Source organism: Scomber japonicus, chromosome 5 (genome assembly GCF_027409825.1).
Source record: "Scomber japonicus isolate fScoJap1 chromosome 5, fScoJap1.pri, whole genome shotgun sequence".
NCBI lineage: Eukaryota > Metazoa > Chordata > Actinopteri > Scombriformes > Scombridae > Scomber > Scomber japonicus.
Window position 1 is genome coordinate 35865422 of NC_070582.1, and position 18932 is coordinate 35884353.

The 18932-nt window shown below is 43.5% G+C and overlaps 1 protein-coding gene across 1 annotated transcript in view; it reads left to right on the top strand.

Annotated features, from left to right (window-relative positions):
* Positions 1 to 18932, top strand: part of LOC128359524 (NT-3 growth factor receptor-like) — a 198453-nt gene that overhangs the window by 164703 nt on the left and 14818 nt on the right. Inside the window, exon 12 of the mRNA XM_053320015.1 lies at positions 7168 to 7340. Coding sequence (XP_053175990.1) covers positions 7168 to 7340 — 173 coding nt within the window. The remainder of the gene's footprint in view (positions 1 to 7167; positions 7341 to 18932) is intronic.

Below are 18932 nucleotides of genomic sequence, written 5' to 3' on the forward strand. Positions count from 1 at the left end.
CGTTGTGGATCGGTGGAAGGAATACTTCGAAGACCTCCTCAATCCCACCAACACGCCTTCCGGTAAGAAAGCAGGGCCGGGGGATTCGGGTGTGGGCTCTCCTATCTCTGGGGCTGAGGTTGCAGAGGTGGTTGAAAAGCTCCTCGGTGGCAGGGCCCCTGGGGTGGATGAGATCCGGCCCGAGTTCCTCAAGGCCGTGGATGTTGTGGGGCTGTCATGGTTGACACGACTCTGCAGCATCGCGTGGACATCGGGGGCAGTGCCTCTGGATTGGCAGACTGGGGTGGTGGTCCCCCTTTTTAAGAAAGGGGACCGGAGGGTGTGTTCCAATTACAGGGGAATCACACTCCTCAGCCTCCCTGGTAAGGTCTATTCGGGGGTGCTGGAGAGGAGGGTCCTTCGGATAGTCGAATCTCGGATTCAGAGGAGCAGTGTGGTTTTCGTCCGGGCCGTGGAACAGTGGACCAGCTCTACACCCTCTGCAGGATCTTTGAGGGTGCATGGGAGTTTGCCCAACCAGTCCACATGTGTTTTGTGGACTTGGAGAAGGCATTCGACCGTGTCCCTCTGGGGGATCCTGTGGGGGGTTCTCCGGGAGTATGGGGTATCGGACTCCCTGATAAGGGCCGTCCGTTCCCTGTATGACCGGTGCCAGAGCTTGGTCCGCATTTCCGGCAATAAGTCGGACTTGTTTCCAGTGAGGGTTGGACTCCGCCAGGGCTGCCCTTTGTCACCGATCCTGTTCATAATTTTTATGGACAGGATTTCTAGGCGCAGCCAGGGTGTAGAGGGGATCCGGTTTGGTGACCTCAGGATTGGGTCACTGCTTTTTGCAGATGATGTGGTCCTGTTGGCTCCATCAGACCGTGACCTCCAACTCTCACTGGATCGGTTCGCAGCCGAGTGTGAAGCGGCCGGGATGAGAATCAGCACCTCCAAATCCGAGGCCATGGTCCTCAACTGGAAAAGGGTGGAGTGCACTCTTCGGGTCGGGGATGAGATTCTGCCTCAAGTGGAGGAGTTCAAGTACCTCGGGGTCTTGTTCACGAGTGAGGGAAGGATGGAACGGGAGATCGACAGGCGGATCGGTGCGGCGTTTGCAGTAATGCGGACTCTGCACAGGTCTGTCGTGGTGAAGAGAGAGCTGAGCCGAAAGGCGAAGCTCTCGAATTACCAGCCGATCTTCGTTCCTACCCTCACCTATGGTCATGAGCTTTGGGTAGTGACCGAAAGCACAAGATCGCGGGTACAAGCGGCCGAAATGAGCTTCCTCCGTAGGGTGGCTGGGCTCTCCCTTAGAGATTAGAGATAGGGTGAGAAGCTCAGTTATCCGGAGGGAGCTCGGAGTAGACCCGCTGCTCCTCCACGTCGAGAGGAGCCAGATGAGGTGGTTCGGGCATCTAATCAGGATGCCTCCCGGACGCCTCCCTGGTGAGGTGTTCAGGGCACGTCCCACCGGTAGGAGACCCCGGGGAAGACCCAGGACACGCTGGAAAGACTATGTCTCTCGGCTGGCCTGGGAACGCCTCGGGGTCCCCCTGGAAGAGCTGGACGAAGTGGCTGGGGAGAGGGAAGTCTGGGCTTCCCTGCTTAGGCTGCTGCCCCCGCGACCCGACCCCGGATAAGCGGCAAGAAGATGGATGGAAATGGAACCCACACTGCTGTAGCCCATAATAGTCTGTGATCAGACTAATCAGAGCTGTACAGTCATGCCATTATAGGGACAACATAAATGTTACCATGAGGAGGGAAGAATCTTCATCTTTGTATGATGACTTCAAAATCAGAATTTGTGAATCCTACTTGAAGTACAGGGATTACCTTGTGTATATAAGTAATTGCTAGGGCTGTCAGCGTTAACGCGTTAATCGCGATTAGATTAATGCAATCCATAATGCGTTATTTTTTTTAATCGCATTTTAATGTTGCAAGCCTTTTTGTCCCTTCTATTCACCCATAGACGGCTCCGCTAGCTGTAGCGCTATGCTTTGAAGTGGCCTCCTGCAGTAAGCCTACCACGGTGATGGAAAGTAAGAGAGCTACTGGACTTTTGAACAGCTTGTTTAACTTTAAAAAACTTCGGAGTTTAACTACCACCGGAGTACGTGGAGTTTGAGTTAGCACCTCCACGCTAAACACCCAGGTGCAGCCAAGCGAGCCTCAGCTCCACCAAAGGACCATTTTGGAGTGTGGGAGTCGCAGCAGAGCCGTGTTTGATTCCCAGTTAAGACACTTTGGTAAGAATCGTGATTAACTATGGAAATTCTGCGATTAATCTCGATTAAAAAAATGAATCGTTTGACAGCCCTAGTAATTGCACATCTGAGTACACAAACATGGTCAGTGGAGTTCCGCAACGCACCATACTGGAGCCTCTTCTGTTCAACATCTACATGCTCCCATTGGCTCAGATGATGGAAATCAACAAAATATGTTACCATAATTATGCACACACATGTAGATAACCCTATCACCAGGAGACTGTGGTCCAATGCAAGCACTGAGTAAGTGCACTGAACAGATAAGTAATTTTTTTTGGAGCCATGGAAGAATGTTTGTAAGTCAGCGCTCAGATTTAGTTGACAATGTTAAAAACCACAAACCAAGCCTGAAATCTTTGTGTAGTCATGAACTTGACAATTACAAAGTCAGCCTACTATCACCTGAAGAGTATATGAATAATTTAAGAACTAGGTTCAGCAGGAATTGGAAAAACACATTTATCTGCAGTCAACTTGACTACTGTAACAGTCTTACGGGTCTCACTAAAAAGCACCTGATTCAGAACGCTGCTGCTCAAGTCCTCACTATGTCCAGAAAAGTGCGTCATATCCCTCTAGTTCCTGGTGTTGTTGGTTTATAATTGAACAATTTAGGGCCAAAGTATATTTCTCCTGCTATGTAATGAACCATCCAGATCTCTCCGGTTGTCTGGAACTGGTCTGCTTTCTCTCCAGAGTCAAAGCTAAACATGGAGAGGCAGCTTTCTGTTTTTATATTCCACATATCTGGAACAAACTCCCAGGAAACTGCTGGCCCTCAGCTGGTTCTTTTAAATCAAGACTGAAATCTTTGCCACTGCCTTTCTTAAATCAAATGTGAGGCTTTTGATTAATATCTTACACTACACTTTAACTTTTAAGTTCAAGTTCAATGTATTATTTGTCCCAAGATGGACAATTTGTGCTGCAGCAAGTATAAAAACGCATAAAACACTTTTTACTCCTGTTTTATCTGTCTGTTATGCTCTGGCCTAAGAGAATAAGGCTACCACATAAGTCAAGCAGTGGGAAAGAACAAGATGTCCTGTTAACTGATTTGCAGTCAGTGAAACTGAACTTCAGGGTGAATCAAAGGCCAAAAGCTAAGCTATTTACAAAGCAAAAAAAAAAGTTAGCGGTTTGCTAAAGCTAACAGCAGACTATCAAACAGGAATCACAAATGCTGGCATTAAAATTACAGCAATGAGCAATCACGGCCAATCTACACTCATTGTCCTGTACTATCACATCATTCACATTTACATAGTATCACAAAGGGTATGAGATGAGGAGGGACGAAGCTCCACTGTCAACATCAACGTTGGCATCACCTCTGATACCCAGCAAGTTATATTAGGATTACACAATACCCAGAGCACAAGTAAACATGCCCACACCTCCACTCAACCCTGTGGCAGTACACTCTCTGAGTCTTTCTCATACTGAGTTTTCCCTCAATCCATTGGTCCATTGAGTTGTTTTGTGCAATAATTTAATTCATAGGGTAATAATGAATTGTGTAATGTTAATAAAGTGTATGTTTATTTATAATATGTATTTTTAAGAAGGGTGTATCAGTTAGTTGGCAATATATCTTGAAAAGCCTGTCAGAAGGTTTGACGTGTTCTGAGACTGCCAGAGACTTCTGTATACACTCATTTACTTTACCTTACTTTTCCTCGTGGTCAGACAAAACCTACCTGGAGGGAGAAGGGTCAAATTTCTGAGGACCTGTATGTAGACAGTTTGCATCATTCATTCTACTGAGAGAGAAATTTGAGGGCTTTTTTTTCATACCTAGAATTCCAATCCAAGACTCATAACTTTGAAACCCTTCCAGAGAAACATACATATTTGATATCTTAAAGAATCCTCCTGACTCCAGGCATCTTGTTTCTGAGTTTGTATGTTTGTTTGATAGCTGTATAGCCTCTACTGTCAAAATTAGGGAGGCTTGGAAAGGGGATCTGGGTATTGAATTATCTAACGTTGCATAGGATCAGAGTGTGTCTATAATACAGTCCTGCTCCATTTACAGGAGACACCAGCTGGTCCAGTTCAAAGTTGTCCACCTTCTTCACTATTCTAAGTCCTTGTTCCACAGGAATTACCCTTCTGTCTCATCACAGTTTGAAAGATGTCAAGTGACAGAGGGCTCACTGTATCACATTTTCTGGCTCTGCCCTTCACTTACTAGATTCTGGTCGAAAATATTGAATTGGCCCTCAAAGGCTTACACAAAAAGCTGAACTCTTCAACACCTATGTGCTTTCCTACAGCCATGCAACAGTCCTTGATGATGAATGATTGTCTTCCAAAGACTCATTTTGAGGAAATGGATATCACCCTCTCCCACTGACACAATTTCAGTCATACAGATGAAAAGACGAAGGTTCTTGAGCTTATTTCTCATGGCCTTTGTTTCCTTGTTTGAGATATAATGCATATCTGTGCAACTAGTAGCCTTCACTATTATTACATTCATTAAGTCATTTATTTATTTTTGCACATCTGAGTTTACCTGTTACTTGACTGCTCTTTTTGATTTGTCCCATTTTTTTTAAAGAAAAACATCAAAATGGAAGAAAAGTGACACCATTGTGAAAGTACACAAGGCAGTTGTGGAGCAGCTTAGAATATGAATGTTATATAAGCAGGATACCTCTAAGCATTAACAAGAGATGAGATGGAAGGGAGACAAGAACTCCGAGAGGGAAAGAGAAGATGTCTTGTGTGGAGATAAACAAGAAGGTAACCATGGCAGCAGCACTGCTATTAAAGCTATTAACAGTAATCAGAGCATTTCAACCCATTATTGTCATTCACATATGATTGTTCATCCTCTCTGTCTCATGAATGGATGTTGTTTTTCAGAGTTGCATTTGTCTCACTCTGCTCTGACCTCACAAAACCTTTTTTTGTCTTTTGAAAGAAAGCAGAACATACTGTAGCGTTAAGGGCAAGAAATAAGGAGGAGGATGAAAGAGACAGATAAATGTATAGTGGGAATAGAAGTGTAAGGGATGAGAGAACATGAAGGAGAAGGAAGAAATGTGAAGGCAGTAAACATGAATTGCTTGTACTCTATATAAATATAGGTTGTCCTTCTATTGGGGCCAGTCAACATCTACTAACAGATTGAATACTTAGGATTGAGCTACTTCATTCAGCATCATGGCTAGTGCATGCTATGTATAGAAAACATGGGGTAGTAATAAACCAACCCAAAATGATCTCAACTCTACTTCCTATCTTTTCTGGAGGTCCTTTGCCTAGGGTTTCACTGTTTCACTGATATAATGTTCCCTACAGTTGTTGCATGTGATGTCATCTCTCAAGAGTGTCATGTCTTTGGAGTGTACCAGAATTTTAATGTGTTGAATGGTTTGTGGTTAGTGCTGACTCCTTGTGACTTTAAAGAGGAACTGGAGAGTTGATGGTGAGGCAAACATACTGAGAGATGTGAAGAAGAGTCATAAATCGTCATCATCATGAAGTCAGAACTCAGTCAAATCTGAACACACAGACATAATTTGGTGTGACTTCCACTTCCACAGATTGCCAATATCTCTGAAGTCCATCTCCAATAATCCTCTATAAATCCACCTAGAAATGAGTGAAAAAAGAAGCTGCAGAATGTTTTCTTCCGTATCAAAGTAAAACAGTGATAGTTGCAGTCTGTACATCCATGTGTATGCTGCAAACAGGGACTGCTTATAGCCTTTAATGGCACCTGTTTGCCAAAATGTAAATAAATATGGTGTAAAAATGGATCTGAAAGAGAACAGTATCTACCTGGAGCCCATTTGATGAGTTTTTATGGAGTCTTACTCCCCTGATACTTTTGGGGGTTTTGTCTGTCATCCACTGGTTCCCAGATAGACCTTGGTTTTGGTGTTAGCACATTTCAATCTGTCTGATTAGCAGAAACAACACACACAAAAAGTAGATGGACAAGAAGTTCCTCATATAGAAAAAACACTCAAATATGTGCTTCAAAATAAAAGGACAAAGCTATGGACATCATTTAAATGATGGGAGGATCAATGTGTTTGCTGAAAAACAGTAGGTAATATAAGAATATGATGTATGGATAATTGTATTTTTTTCTGGAGTGGGGGTGAATCAGACTAGCTGATTGGATACACACATTCCTGCCCCTTCTATCCTGTCCTATTTGACATGTCAGCAAAGTGTCAAATGGTCAATCAAATGGTGTGTTGCTATGTCATTTGTGAATTGCACTGTGGGCCAAATATAGACATTCTTTATTAATTCCTGGGTATACTGTGGCCTATAACTGATTGCTATTTGTCTGTGTGCACACAACCTTTCCTAAGTTAAAACTATGAATGGATGGCCTAGTGACCCATCTTTTACTGTTCAGATTTGCTTTCATGTCTTTCATTTCAATTATCAAATAGAGGCATTAAATTGTCCAAAAGTAGTAAAAGATAAACAAAGCTATACTTTGGTAGCTTTTTATTTGTAAATTAGCAGTGTATTGTAGAGTCATAGAACTCTCCAAAGTGATTTGAAGAAAATCTCTTGTGAAAGGAAACATGAGAGTATGAGTTCATGTCTATGCTGACATTTCTAAAGGATCGCTTGTGATATTTTTTCTGTGATTTGACTAAAAGTATCAGTTATTTAACAATCCTTTACTTAAGTCTGCTCACTCTTCTCTTCATTCTGTTTTTTTTTATATTTCTCTCACGCTAAGTTGCAGCTTTTACTCTTACAAGAATAAACTTGTGTTAATGCAAATGTTTGTTACAGTAAACCGTACTACTACAGGGCAGACACAGGAGAGAGGACTGTCACTATGACTACCAAAGAGTAACATTTGATTTAGTCACAATCCACAACCAGATGTTAAAATCTGTCTTTTTGTCTCTCTCTCCAGACACTGAAGGACCCCACTCTCGCAGCCAGAAAGGATTTCCAGCGTGAAGCTGAGTTGCTGACCAACCTCCAGCATGAACACATAGTGAAGTTTTATGGCGTGTGTGTGGATGGAGACCCTCTCATCATGGTATTTGAGTACATGAAACACGGCGATCTCAACAAGTTTCTCAGGTGAGCTTAGCAGAATGACAACAGGTGGTGGAGGAGGCTGTGAGTGATGACACTGACAGTCTTTCCTGTCCAGAGGCTGTGGACTTCATGTCAAGTAGATCTAAAGAGATGAAAGTACAACTTTCTAAAGTCATGTTGTATTTCCTCTCAGGACTGCAGTTTAATATACAATAACAAGGTCATATAAACTGATCAACCACAACACCACATGTCTTAAATTGTGTATGCCCCCCTCATGTTCAAAACAGTTTTGACCTTTTGAGGCATGGACCTCACAAGGAGCCCTCTGGTATCTAAATGGTAAATGGACTGTACTTACACAGCACCTTTCTAGTCTTTGTGACCACTCAAAGCACTTTACATTACAACTCATTCATCCATTCACACACGTTCCTACACTGATGGCAGGAGCTACCATGCAGGGAGCCAACCTGCTCATCAGGGGGAGTTTAACCATTCATTCACATTCACACACCGTTGGTGCAGCAACGGGAGTAATTTGGTTAAGTGTCTTGCCCAAGGACACATCGACATGTGGACTGAAGGAGCCGGGAATTGAACCGCCAATCTTCCAATTGGAGGAGGACTGCTCTACCTCCTGAGCCACAGCCACCCTATGCTGTCAGTCCTGTAAGTTGTGAGGTGGATCACACTTGTTTTTCCACAGATGCTTGATCGCATTGCGATCTGGGGAAGTTTGAGGCAAAGACAACTCCTTGAAATCTTTGTCTTTGTAAATTTCCCCATTGTGAATCTAATAAAAGAATATCTTATCTTATCATGTTCCTCAAACCATTTCTGAACATTTTTTGTAGCGTGGCAGAGTGCATTATCCTGATGAAAGAGACTACTGCCATCAGGCAAATACCATTGTTGTGAAGGGGTGCTTGATCTGCTACAATGTTTAGGTAGGTGGTACATGTCTAAATAACATCCAGTTGAACACCAGAGCATCATGCTGCCTTCACTAGCTTGCCTTCTTACTATAGTGCATCCTGGTGCCATCTCTTTCCGAGGTAAACAAGGGAGTCCACTTGATGCTGATGTTCACGATGGGCACTTTGACTGGTCTGTGGCTAACCAGCATTAACTTTTTGAGCAATTTGTACTACAGTAGCTTTTTTGTTGGATTGGACCAGATGGCCTTGCTTTCGCTTTCCATGCGCATCAGTGAGCCTTGGGCGCCCATGACCTTATCACAGGTTCACCGATTGTCCTTCCCTGAACCACTTTTGGTAGGTACTGACCACTGCATACCGATAACACCCAACAAGACCTGTCATTTTGGAGATGCTCTGACCCAGTCGCCTGTCTAACCATCACAATTGTCCCTTGTCAAAGTCACTCAGATCTGTATGCTTGCCATTTTTCCTGCTTCCAACACATCAACTTCAAGAACTGCTTTTTAACATCATTAATGTCATGTATTGACAGATGGGCAGAGACGATGATGGGCAAGTTGAGAGGTCACCGTTACCTCAGACATGTCAGTAATAACAGCAGGACAGTGAAGACTGAACGGTGTGGACATTTTTGACGTATTTTTTAGACAGCAGAGATTACAGCTGAAAAATGGAAAAATTACATTTTTGGATATGGATGTAACTAGGTTACGATAATGTGCTACTCATGCTGCTGCACTGGTACATTTCTGTGGGAGCTGTAGTTTTTTAAATGCTCACAAGCAAATTTTTGTATAACTTTCTGCTCAGGACGTCATTTTCTCGCCCACGTTGTCTAAATAGCAAAAGCACTTGCACCAGTCTGTGCGCCTATGGGCGTGTTGGTCTCAAAATGAGGTGTGGTCAGGTTCATTGGTGGCACTATTTTAAGGCAGAAGAAAGCGATTGCTCGACTGAGAAAAAAAACATGTCTGAAGTCACTGGCGCATATTTCACTGTTATTTTAAGGGCTCATTATCATAGGTAGGCGGGTTCACACACACACAGACAGGCAGCTCTTAAAAAGTACATGTCATATTGGTTAGTCATAATATTTATCAGATTTAATTAATTGTAAAAATAACAGATTAAATGAGAATGAGCCTTCCACTACCGTATATGTTTGTTAGTGGGGGGGGTCAGCACCTTGGAGAGTACCGCTCTGGACAGTCCTAACAAGCGTATGAAAGGTTAACATGATTAAAACAGTTTATGAACTATATTTAACATATATTCTTGACATGACAGCTCAGGTTTAGATACTTTCAACAATTAAAACCCTGCTGAGTTTACCTCTTACTACATAGCAGCTCATCAGCCAACTGTCTTTTCAGCAAAAGTAACTCATGTTTTATTCTTGAAACACATTGCTTGGTAAACTCACTGTTATAATAGTAATCTGCCAAAGTGACAGCGCTCCTGGTTTTAAAGGGAATGGTAAATGGCACTCTGATTGGTTTACAGGATGTTACGCCCAAAACACACCTATGATTAATGAGAAGTCCAACCCTTTTGGACCATGCACCCTGGCTATTTTTCTTCCATTAAAATAGCAGAAGTGGATTTGGACACAACCTAAAGCGACTTCACGCCTACGCTATAGATCATTAAAATGGGGCCCTAAAGCTACATTAAGCCAGTTAAATTGTAAAAAGACGTTTTCGAGCAAAAACATACATCTACAACAACGCATTTTAGTTCATTTCTTCATTCATTTGTTCATGAAAACACCAGAACTAACTTCATTTCTCCTCCTACTAGGCATGTGCAGAGGACAACCAATTATGTCATCCACAGAAAATCAGTATAGTCCTACTATTTGTGTTTCTGCAGCGGCTTCCTGACATTTGGTTTAGTGAAAGCAGATAACATCATTTCAGCAGAGAAAGGTTGGAGACCGCTATGTTTAACTCCAAACAAGCTGTTAAAGTAGATAATGAAGAGAACAAAACTGGCATGAAGCTGTCAGCTGCCATTGTTGTTATTATCGTTGTTTCTTCTTCTTCTTCCAATTAAACACTGCGCTACTGCCACCATCTGTTTTGTCCACGATATGACAATGTTTCCACAAAGCTCTCTGTCTCTTGTACAAACTACAACATCGAACCGTTTTCACATTTACACACTCTAAAGGCCAGAGTGGAACAGCTCAGTTTTTGGGGGAGAAAAAATCTGTTTTAGTCTGGATGGAGGGCCACAACAGAGAGAAGAAGATGTATTCATAAATGTAGCTAGCGAGCATAGGAATAGTCATGCACTGGGTCTTTGTTATCAGACATAGGAAATAGTTGAGATAGTATAAACCATGTCATCCGTATCAGCAGTGGTGTTACTAAGAAACCACTTGGGTTCAAATTACTTCTTGGCAGCTGTTGGCAGACATTTAGGATTATATCGTTTTATAATAAATAGATTTATATAATATAGAAATATACTCCATTAATAACGCCTGTGACAACCAATATCACACACACTGTGGAGATAAAAAACAGTCTCAACCTAATTTCAGCAGACACTGAGGCACTTTTAGCCTGCCTTTAGTTACCACTCTGACTTCCACTCTTCTTTGCTGTTACCCTTTTAGATCTAAGCTATGAACATGGACCTGCTGTTGAATGTTTGTGTAATCTAAATCTAAAAAGGACTGCCTTTAAATGTAGACTTCTGCTTTATCTACCATGTTAACACAGAGACGGTTATATCCTTTTATTCTGCTCTTGCAATATGCGCTTACATTTCTTCAGTGTTTTTTATTTTATTTCTCAGTGCAAGAGGTTTTTACTGGATTTTAATGTGTACTAAAAGGACTGTCAGTGTCATTGCCAGAAATTCATTCGGAACATCCTTAAAATCAAATCCTAGTAAAAAAGCATTTGGAAACGACAATTCTATCAGTCAGTACTGTATTAAAATAGTTAATAGAGGGTCTGAAAGCTGTTATAGCCAATATTTAGAAGATGGGACTTTGCCATAGCTGATGGTTCATGTGTGGCCCTTGAACCCCAAAGACCTGCCTTTCCACTTGTGAACATTTCAAGGCTAATGCTTATTAGCATAATTAGCATTATGCATGTTTGCAGCAGTATGTGTGCATGTAGAAATATTTCTGAAGCAGAGCAGCTCTGTTGTTCAGTCCATTTGTGAAAAGAGTGTAGTCTTATTGTGTAGGAGTTAGTTCCTTGGTGTGTCCTACTCACCTTTTTCCTGTGTTGACTTTTTGACTTGATGTCCTTTAACTTTTGTGACTTTGATATTTAGGCTCTTCATCAGTCCTGTCCAGTGACTGAAACGCTTTAAAAAGTCAGTTTCAACCTGACCTCATTAGTGTGTAAAGAAAGACGAGAGAGGTTGAAGGCAGCTGTGAGGCCTGTGTGTAGCACAGAGAGCAGTGTGTTAGCTTGTAGACACTGAGTGATGGATGGGCCTGTCTGCAGGTTGATACCTTATTTTGAACCTTGTCAGCCAACCACGACCACCTGCTTGTTCGGTACCATTCCCTCTTCCTTAATGCCCTCACTTTGCTTCTCTAAAGGTGAAATCCCTGCTGATTCCTGCCAGCCTGTACATAAAACATGTTTTTAGAGAGCTGAATGCTATGAAGATATAAAGTGCTGCTGTCTGTTACAAAGTTATAAATATAATTGATGGACTGTACTGTGACTTCAAGGAATGTCACCATAGTCAATGTGCCTCACTGTGGGAGCCTTGTTAAAGCCCTGCCATGTGCCATACAACTGTGTTATACAGTGATTGATGAATGAGCCTGTCTGGTAGAGTGACAGATTGACATAGGGAGCCGTTCTACCCAGAGAAATATGTAAAATACAGTCAGCCTTAAGTAAAAATAATACCCATACTGTGTCCTACAGGGTGTAACCGCTTTAGCTACTCTGGTGTATGATGATTGATGGCTGAGACAAAGAAGATATATAGACATAGAAGGGCCTCATATTTGTAAGTCTGTGTGTGTTCAGAGACCTGGCGGTGCTATCAATTAAAAGTGTATCTTCACCAACACTCTTCTTACTCTACTCTTTTGTCGTTTTTTTTAAATTTAGCTGGGTATTTACTAAGACTATGTGATATATTGCAGTGATATGGTATTCAGTTGTTACTGATCGGCCTAATAGACTTGCCGTACTTTTGAGTTGTTGTGCCGCGCATGCTCAGTAAGGTATCTGAGACCCACATGTTAACTGTGTTGTAGTTGACGCCCCGGTCTGCTAGTAAAGGTTGTTAAACGTGTGCAGCTGCTTCGTTATCAAGCCTGAAAATGAACCATGGTCTGCCTACGTGGAGCGTATGGAGCTCTTTTTCAAAGCACACGAAGTTGCAGCGGTTAAAAAAGTGCCCACCCTGTTGAGTACCATGGGAGCTTCAGCCTACGGACTTTTGCGCAATCTGGTTCAGCCAGAAAAGCCAAAGGACAAAAGTTTTGACCAGATTGTGGCCGTTCTGAAGGGATATTACGAGCCGAAACCGTTGGTCATCGCTGAGCGCTTCAGGTTTCGTAAGTGTGTCCAGAAAAGTAACGAGTCGGCTACTCAGTATGCTGCAGAGCTACAACAGTTAGCCGCCAAATGTGACTTCGGGGACCGGCTGGATGAAGCCCTGCGAGATGGTTTCGTCAGCGGGATTAATAATGAAGCTTGCCAGCGAAAATTGCTCTCAGAGGACGGACTAACTTTTGCAAAAGCCCTTGAACTTGCAATGAACATGGAAACAGCCCACCGGGATGTGCAGCAGTTGAGAAAAGGAGACCGCGCTACCATTTCTGTTCACAAGGTAAACGAAAAACAGAGACACTCTCCTTCAGCACAAAAGGAGTGCTATAGATGCAAAGGCAAAAACCATAGCGCTAATGACTGCTACTTCAAGGACAGTAAATGCCATAAATGTAATAAATTTGGGCATATCCAGAAAGCGTGCAGGGCCAGCTGGCCCACACGTGAGAAGAGGGGAGCGCAGAGGAAGCGCACACAAAAAGTTACCACGGGCTATGTTCATGCAGAAGGGGCAGAGGTGGATATGTTCCCAGTGTTCAGTGCAGGTGACACAGGCAGGCGGCTATTCAGTGCTGACTTTGAAGTAAATACTGTGCATGTACTGATGGAAATAGACACGGGAGCCGCTGTCAGCATAATCTCAGAGACTGTGTATGAAAGGTCGTTCTCACAAGTACCACTAGAGGGCACTAATGTCAAGCTGAAAACCTATACAGGTCAGCCCATTCCAGTGAAAGGACAGTTCATGGCTAAAGTGACATATGAAGATCAGACCGCTGACTTACCACTGATAGTTGTGAAGGGAAAGGGTCCTTCACTGTGTGGGAGAAACTGGCTGGAACAAATAAGACTCAACTGGAAAATGATCAAAACAGTCAGTGAACGCACACAGCCACCAGAGCCGCCCAAGTCAATGCCTGAAGTGATTGCAAAATACAGTGAAGTTTTCAGAGATGAATTGGGGACATTAAAGGACATCAAAGCGACAATCTCTGTTAAGCCTGATGCAACTCCAAAATTCCACAAGGCACGCCCCCTGCCGTTTGCAATGAAAGAAAAAGTGGAAAAAGAACTGGAAAGGCTGGAGAATGATGGCATCATCTCCCCTGTGAAGCACAGTGAGTGGGCTGCCCCAGTAGTCCCAGTAACCAAGCGAGACAGCACGCTCCGTTTATGCGGTGACTACAAGGTTACTGTGAACCAGGCTACAAACACTGAGATATACCCCCTGCCACGCATTGAGGAAGTGCTGGCAACACTTAGTGGTGGGAAGTTATTCTCAAAAATAGACCTGGCTGCAGCATATCAACAAGTACTCCTTGATGAAGACTCCAAGAAGTACACAACAATAAACACTCACAAGGGATTGTTTGTTTACAATCGCCTCTGCTTTGGCATAAACTCTGCTGTCAGTATCTTCCAGAGAATCATGGAGAACTTAATGAAGGACCTCAACGTGGTGGTTTATCTGGATGACCTCTTCGTAATGGGCAGAGACAAAGCAGAGTATCTCACGAACTTGGACAGAGTCCTGCAGCGTCTCCAGGAGAACGGGCTGAGAGTGAGAGAGTCCAAGTGCGAGTTTGGCAAAACTCAGATTGAATATCTGGGTCATGTGCTAGATGAAAAAGGTGTGTACCCCTCCCAAGATAAGGTGAGAGCCATACACGATGCACCAGCACCTACAAGCGTCAAAGAGTTAAGAGCTTTTCTGGGGCTGGTAAATTACTATGGACGTTTCGTACCTCAGCAGAGCGCAGTGCTCTATAGCCTGCTAAAGGATCAAGCCACCTGGAGATGGAGCAAAGCTGAACAGGATTCATTCAACAAGTGCAAAGAACTTTTGACAAGTGACAAAGTGTTAGTGCATTAAAACCCACACCTGCCACTAACTCTCGCATGTGATGCTTCTGCTTATGGGATCGGAGCAGTTATTCAGCATGCAACACCAGATGGAAAAGAACATCCAGTAGCTTACGCTTCACGCTCGCTCTCCCCAGCGGAGAAGAAATACTCACAAATTGAGAAGGAGGCTTTGAGCTTGGTGTTTGGTGTGAAAAAGTTCCACCAATACCTCTGGGGACGGCAGTTCAACCTCATCACAGACCACAGACCTCTGCTGACGCTGTTTGGAGAGCATAAGGGGCTTCCAACAATGGCGGCAGCACGCATTCAGAGGTGGGCCATCATACTCTCTGCATATGATTACCACATACTGTACCGCCACTGAGACTGTGTCAGCATACATTGATGCACTGGTATGTGAGCACCTAGAGGGGGCGCCACTGAGTGCAAGACAGATTTCCAAGTCGACAAGGAATGACCCAGTGTTTTCAAAGCTGCACAGGTACATCATGGAGGGATGGCCGAAAGAAATACCAGAGGAACTGAAAGTGTTTCACAAAAAGAAAGATGAATTGTCTGTGGAGCAGGGTTGCGTCCTGTGGGGAACAAGAGTGATTGCACCTGCAAAACTGAGATCAGCAGTGCTAAAAGAGATCCATGCCGGACACCCAGGCATCGTAAAGATGAAAGCAATAGCAGAGCAATATGTCTGGTGGCCTAAAATCGACATGGATGTGGAGAGAGTCTGCAAGGAGTGTGAGACTTGCCAGCTAGATCAACACATGCCACGCCAAGTCCCATTACACCCCTGGGAGTTTCCTGGGGATGTTTGGAAAAGACTTCACATTGACTTTGCACGGCCGTTCATGAGTAACATGTTCATGATCGTGGTCGACGCATATTCAAAATGGCTGGAAGTTTACAAGATGACACAAATAACTTCTGCAGCAACCATCACCAGACTAAAGAGACTGTTTGCATCATACGGAGTTCCAGAGCAAATAGCCACTGACAACCTTCACATCAGACGAGTTCCAGCAGTTTGTGAGAAGGAATGGAATCCTACACACAACTGGGGCTCCGAGACACCCGGCTACTAATGGCCTAGCCGAGAGGTATGTTGCAACTTTCAAGGCAGGCATGAAAAAGCTGGCAAACGACAAACTGAGCATTGATGATAAAGTGTCACACTTCCTGCTACGATATCGCACGACTCCCAATAGCACAACTGGCGAGTCACCGGCCGACATGTTCTTAAAGAGGCATGTGCGAACCAGGTTGACTTCCTGAAACCAAGCGTCACAGAAACGGTGAGGAGGAAGCAGTATCGACAGAAGGAGGAACACGACAACAAAGCTACAGAGAGACAGTTTGAAGTGGATGAGCAGGTTTATCTGCGCAATACTGCAGGAGAAAATCCAAGGTGGATTCCAGGAGTAGTAAAGCAGCAGACTGGCCCAGTCTTATACAAGGTCCAAGGAAAAAAACTGACCAAATGTACAGACGTCATGGAGACCAGCTGAGACCTCGCTTCTCTCCGGACGCTCAGGAGCAATCACCTGAGGAGGAGCCAGCTCAGTTCACCGAGCAGGCGGAGGCTTGTTCAGGAACGCAGCCCCTGGTGCCTGAGACCCCAGCACCTGAGCTGCCAAAGCTTCTTGAACCACCCGACCCAATTGCAGTGACTTTGAGACGCTCACAGCGTGCCACACGCTTGCCACAGCGTTACCAGAACTAAGCAGGGTTCTGAGGACTGTTGAGAGTACTGATTGCTGAATTTTAGTTTATTAAAAGTTCGCAATTAAAGTAACATATTAATAGCATTCAGTAAGGTTAAGTGAACATGTCTATTTTTAGTTGTTAACAGTTACAGTGATTGTTAAGGCACTATAGTGATGAACAGTGTTTTGGGGTGCCATAATATATTGAGTTATTTTTGAGCTAAAGGGGGAGGAAATGTGATATATTGCAGTGATATGGTATTCAGTTGTTACTGATCGGCCTAATAGACTTGCCGTACTTTTGAGTTGTTGTGCCGCGCATGCTCAGTAAGGTATCTGAGACCCACATGTTAACTGTGTTGTACTTGACGCCCCGGTCTGCTAGTAAAGGTTGTTAAACGTGTGCAGCTGCTTCGTTATTGCAATACACCACAGACTACAAATGTAAATGAGGCACAGTTCATTCACGTTGTGGTGGTGTTAAAGGCCAAGTAATGAAAACAGCAAGGAAAGAGTGTGAGACACTTGCATGAACTTGATTCTCGAACTTTACTGCTTATTCTCTCAATTTCTTGTCAAACATGCACTGTGGTCTACAGTGACCTCTAGTGGCTAAACAGTAACTGAAAACGCAACATATTTTCTCCTCTGTTTAGGAAGCCTACCAGGTAAAACCAAGGTAAATAAAATCTCTTAAATCACTTAGCATTAACAAAGATCTTCTTTCAACAATAGTATTATTATAATCACAACAAACACTCAACAATCACTCAACTTTACTAAAAGCAGGAAACCTCTATCCTAAAACATAGCTTTTAACTTAAGCTGATCAGATATGATAAAATGTCCAACATTTGTCTTTTTTTCCTGATTGTAATGTCTTATTTAATAATCCCCTACAACCCCCTACCCCACCCTCCCCAAAAAAAGCCATGAAAAAACAATTAATATTCATACTAGTTAAGTCGTGAAGGCTTCTTTGTCACCATCCAGTAGAGAGGTGAGTAGTGTTTCATGTATGTTTCATGTACATCATAAGCACTTGAACCAGCTTTCTATATCACTCTTGCAGGTTCATGGAACTTTGATATTTTTTTCTTAACATGGAAGGGCTTCCTTACTCCGACAAAGCTTCCCTCTGTGATGCATTCTGTTTTTTTTATTATTGGAGATGATATGATTGCGAAGCTGCTCCTCCAGCAGTGGGGTGGATTTGCTTGCTGGGCCAATGTTCACTTTTGAGCGCATCTTTCCATTGGACACGAGTTCATACAGCGACACGCCTGTGCTACTATTTAAAGTTGCACAGGACGTGAGCAGGAAGTCCTGTGTGAATGGTTTCCATGGTTTTCTCTCCTGCTCAGCAGTGAGAAATGTTTCTTTGAGAACATGGTTCCAGCATGCTATGGCTCAGTTTGCTTGTGTGATGTCTCTCACTGGAAGAAATCCTCTGAATTCATTTGAAGTAAACTGTGTCCCATTATCACTTACAAGATCAGTGTCACACTGTCACTCGCTCTAATAGTCTGACAATGTCACTTCCCACTTACTTCCATGGGCCATCTGGCAGTGAGACTGGCTGGAGTCAGGCAGCATGCGTCTTGGCACTTTTATCATTCATGTGGCTTGTCACACATGCTCTCATGCTCTCCTGCACATACATGTCCATGTCTGGCCACCAGCTGAAGTCTTGCTGCCTCTGCCTTGTGTGGACCACACATTGATGGGTTGTATGTGCCAAATCCTCAAGCTGCTTCCTTAGGGCCACAGGGACTGGTCATAGATGAGGGGCCCTGTATATTGTTACATATTGGACTGATGGTTCATCTCTGGTAGAAAAGTGGGACTTTTGCATTGCAGGTAGGGTCTTTGCTGTTTTAGGCCAACTTATACCTCATTTATGCTGTCAGAAGTCTGAGCACACCTCACATGCCACAGCAAAGTCCTTTCTATTCTGTATCCAACAGAGCTAAGAGTTCAGGCTCTGTCACTGGCTCTGAACTCTCTTCTGATGGGAGGGGCAAAGGCTGTCAGCAGCATGATTTTGTGCACCAGCACAATACACACTATGTCATACCCTAACCCTAACCCTAACCCTAACCCTAACCCTGTGCCAGGAGTCTGGCATAGGACATGCACATTCCTTCACGTCCAAGGTGTTTTGTGGCTAACTGTGTTGTCAAGGCCTGGTGGAATGTATGCAGTGCGAATCTGAAAAGAAGATGTTTCTGTTACCTACACACACACACACACACACACACACACAGGCTAATGCTTCCTTCTACACAATGGAGTACTTGTGTTCAGCAGTGGTAAGTGAACATGAAATAGGAGCAACTTTTTGCTCGATTTTATCAGAATACATTATTAGTAGAGACCTTAAATTAACCATCCATAGATGCGATGGTAAGAAGACCAGGGTCAAAGATGAACAGTGTTGAGCTGTTTATGAAAAAGCCCTTTAGGTGTTATAAATGCAGTCATTTCCTGGCTTTCTTCTGCCAGTAACACCTGATAATATGCATTCAGCAAAATAATGGTGAAGAACACAGTGGCTACATACATTTTAGAAAAAAAGGT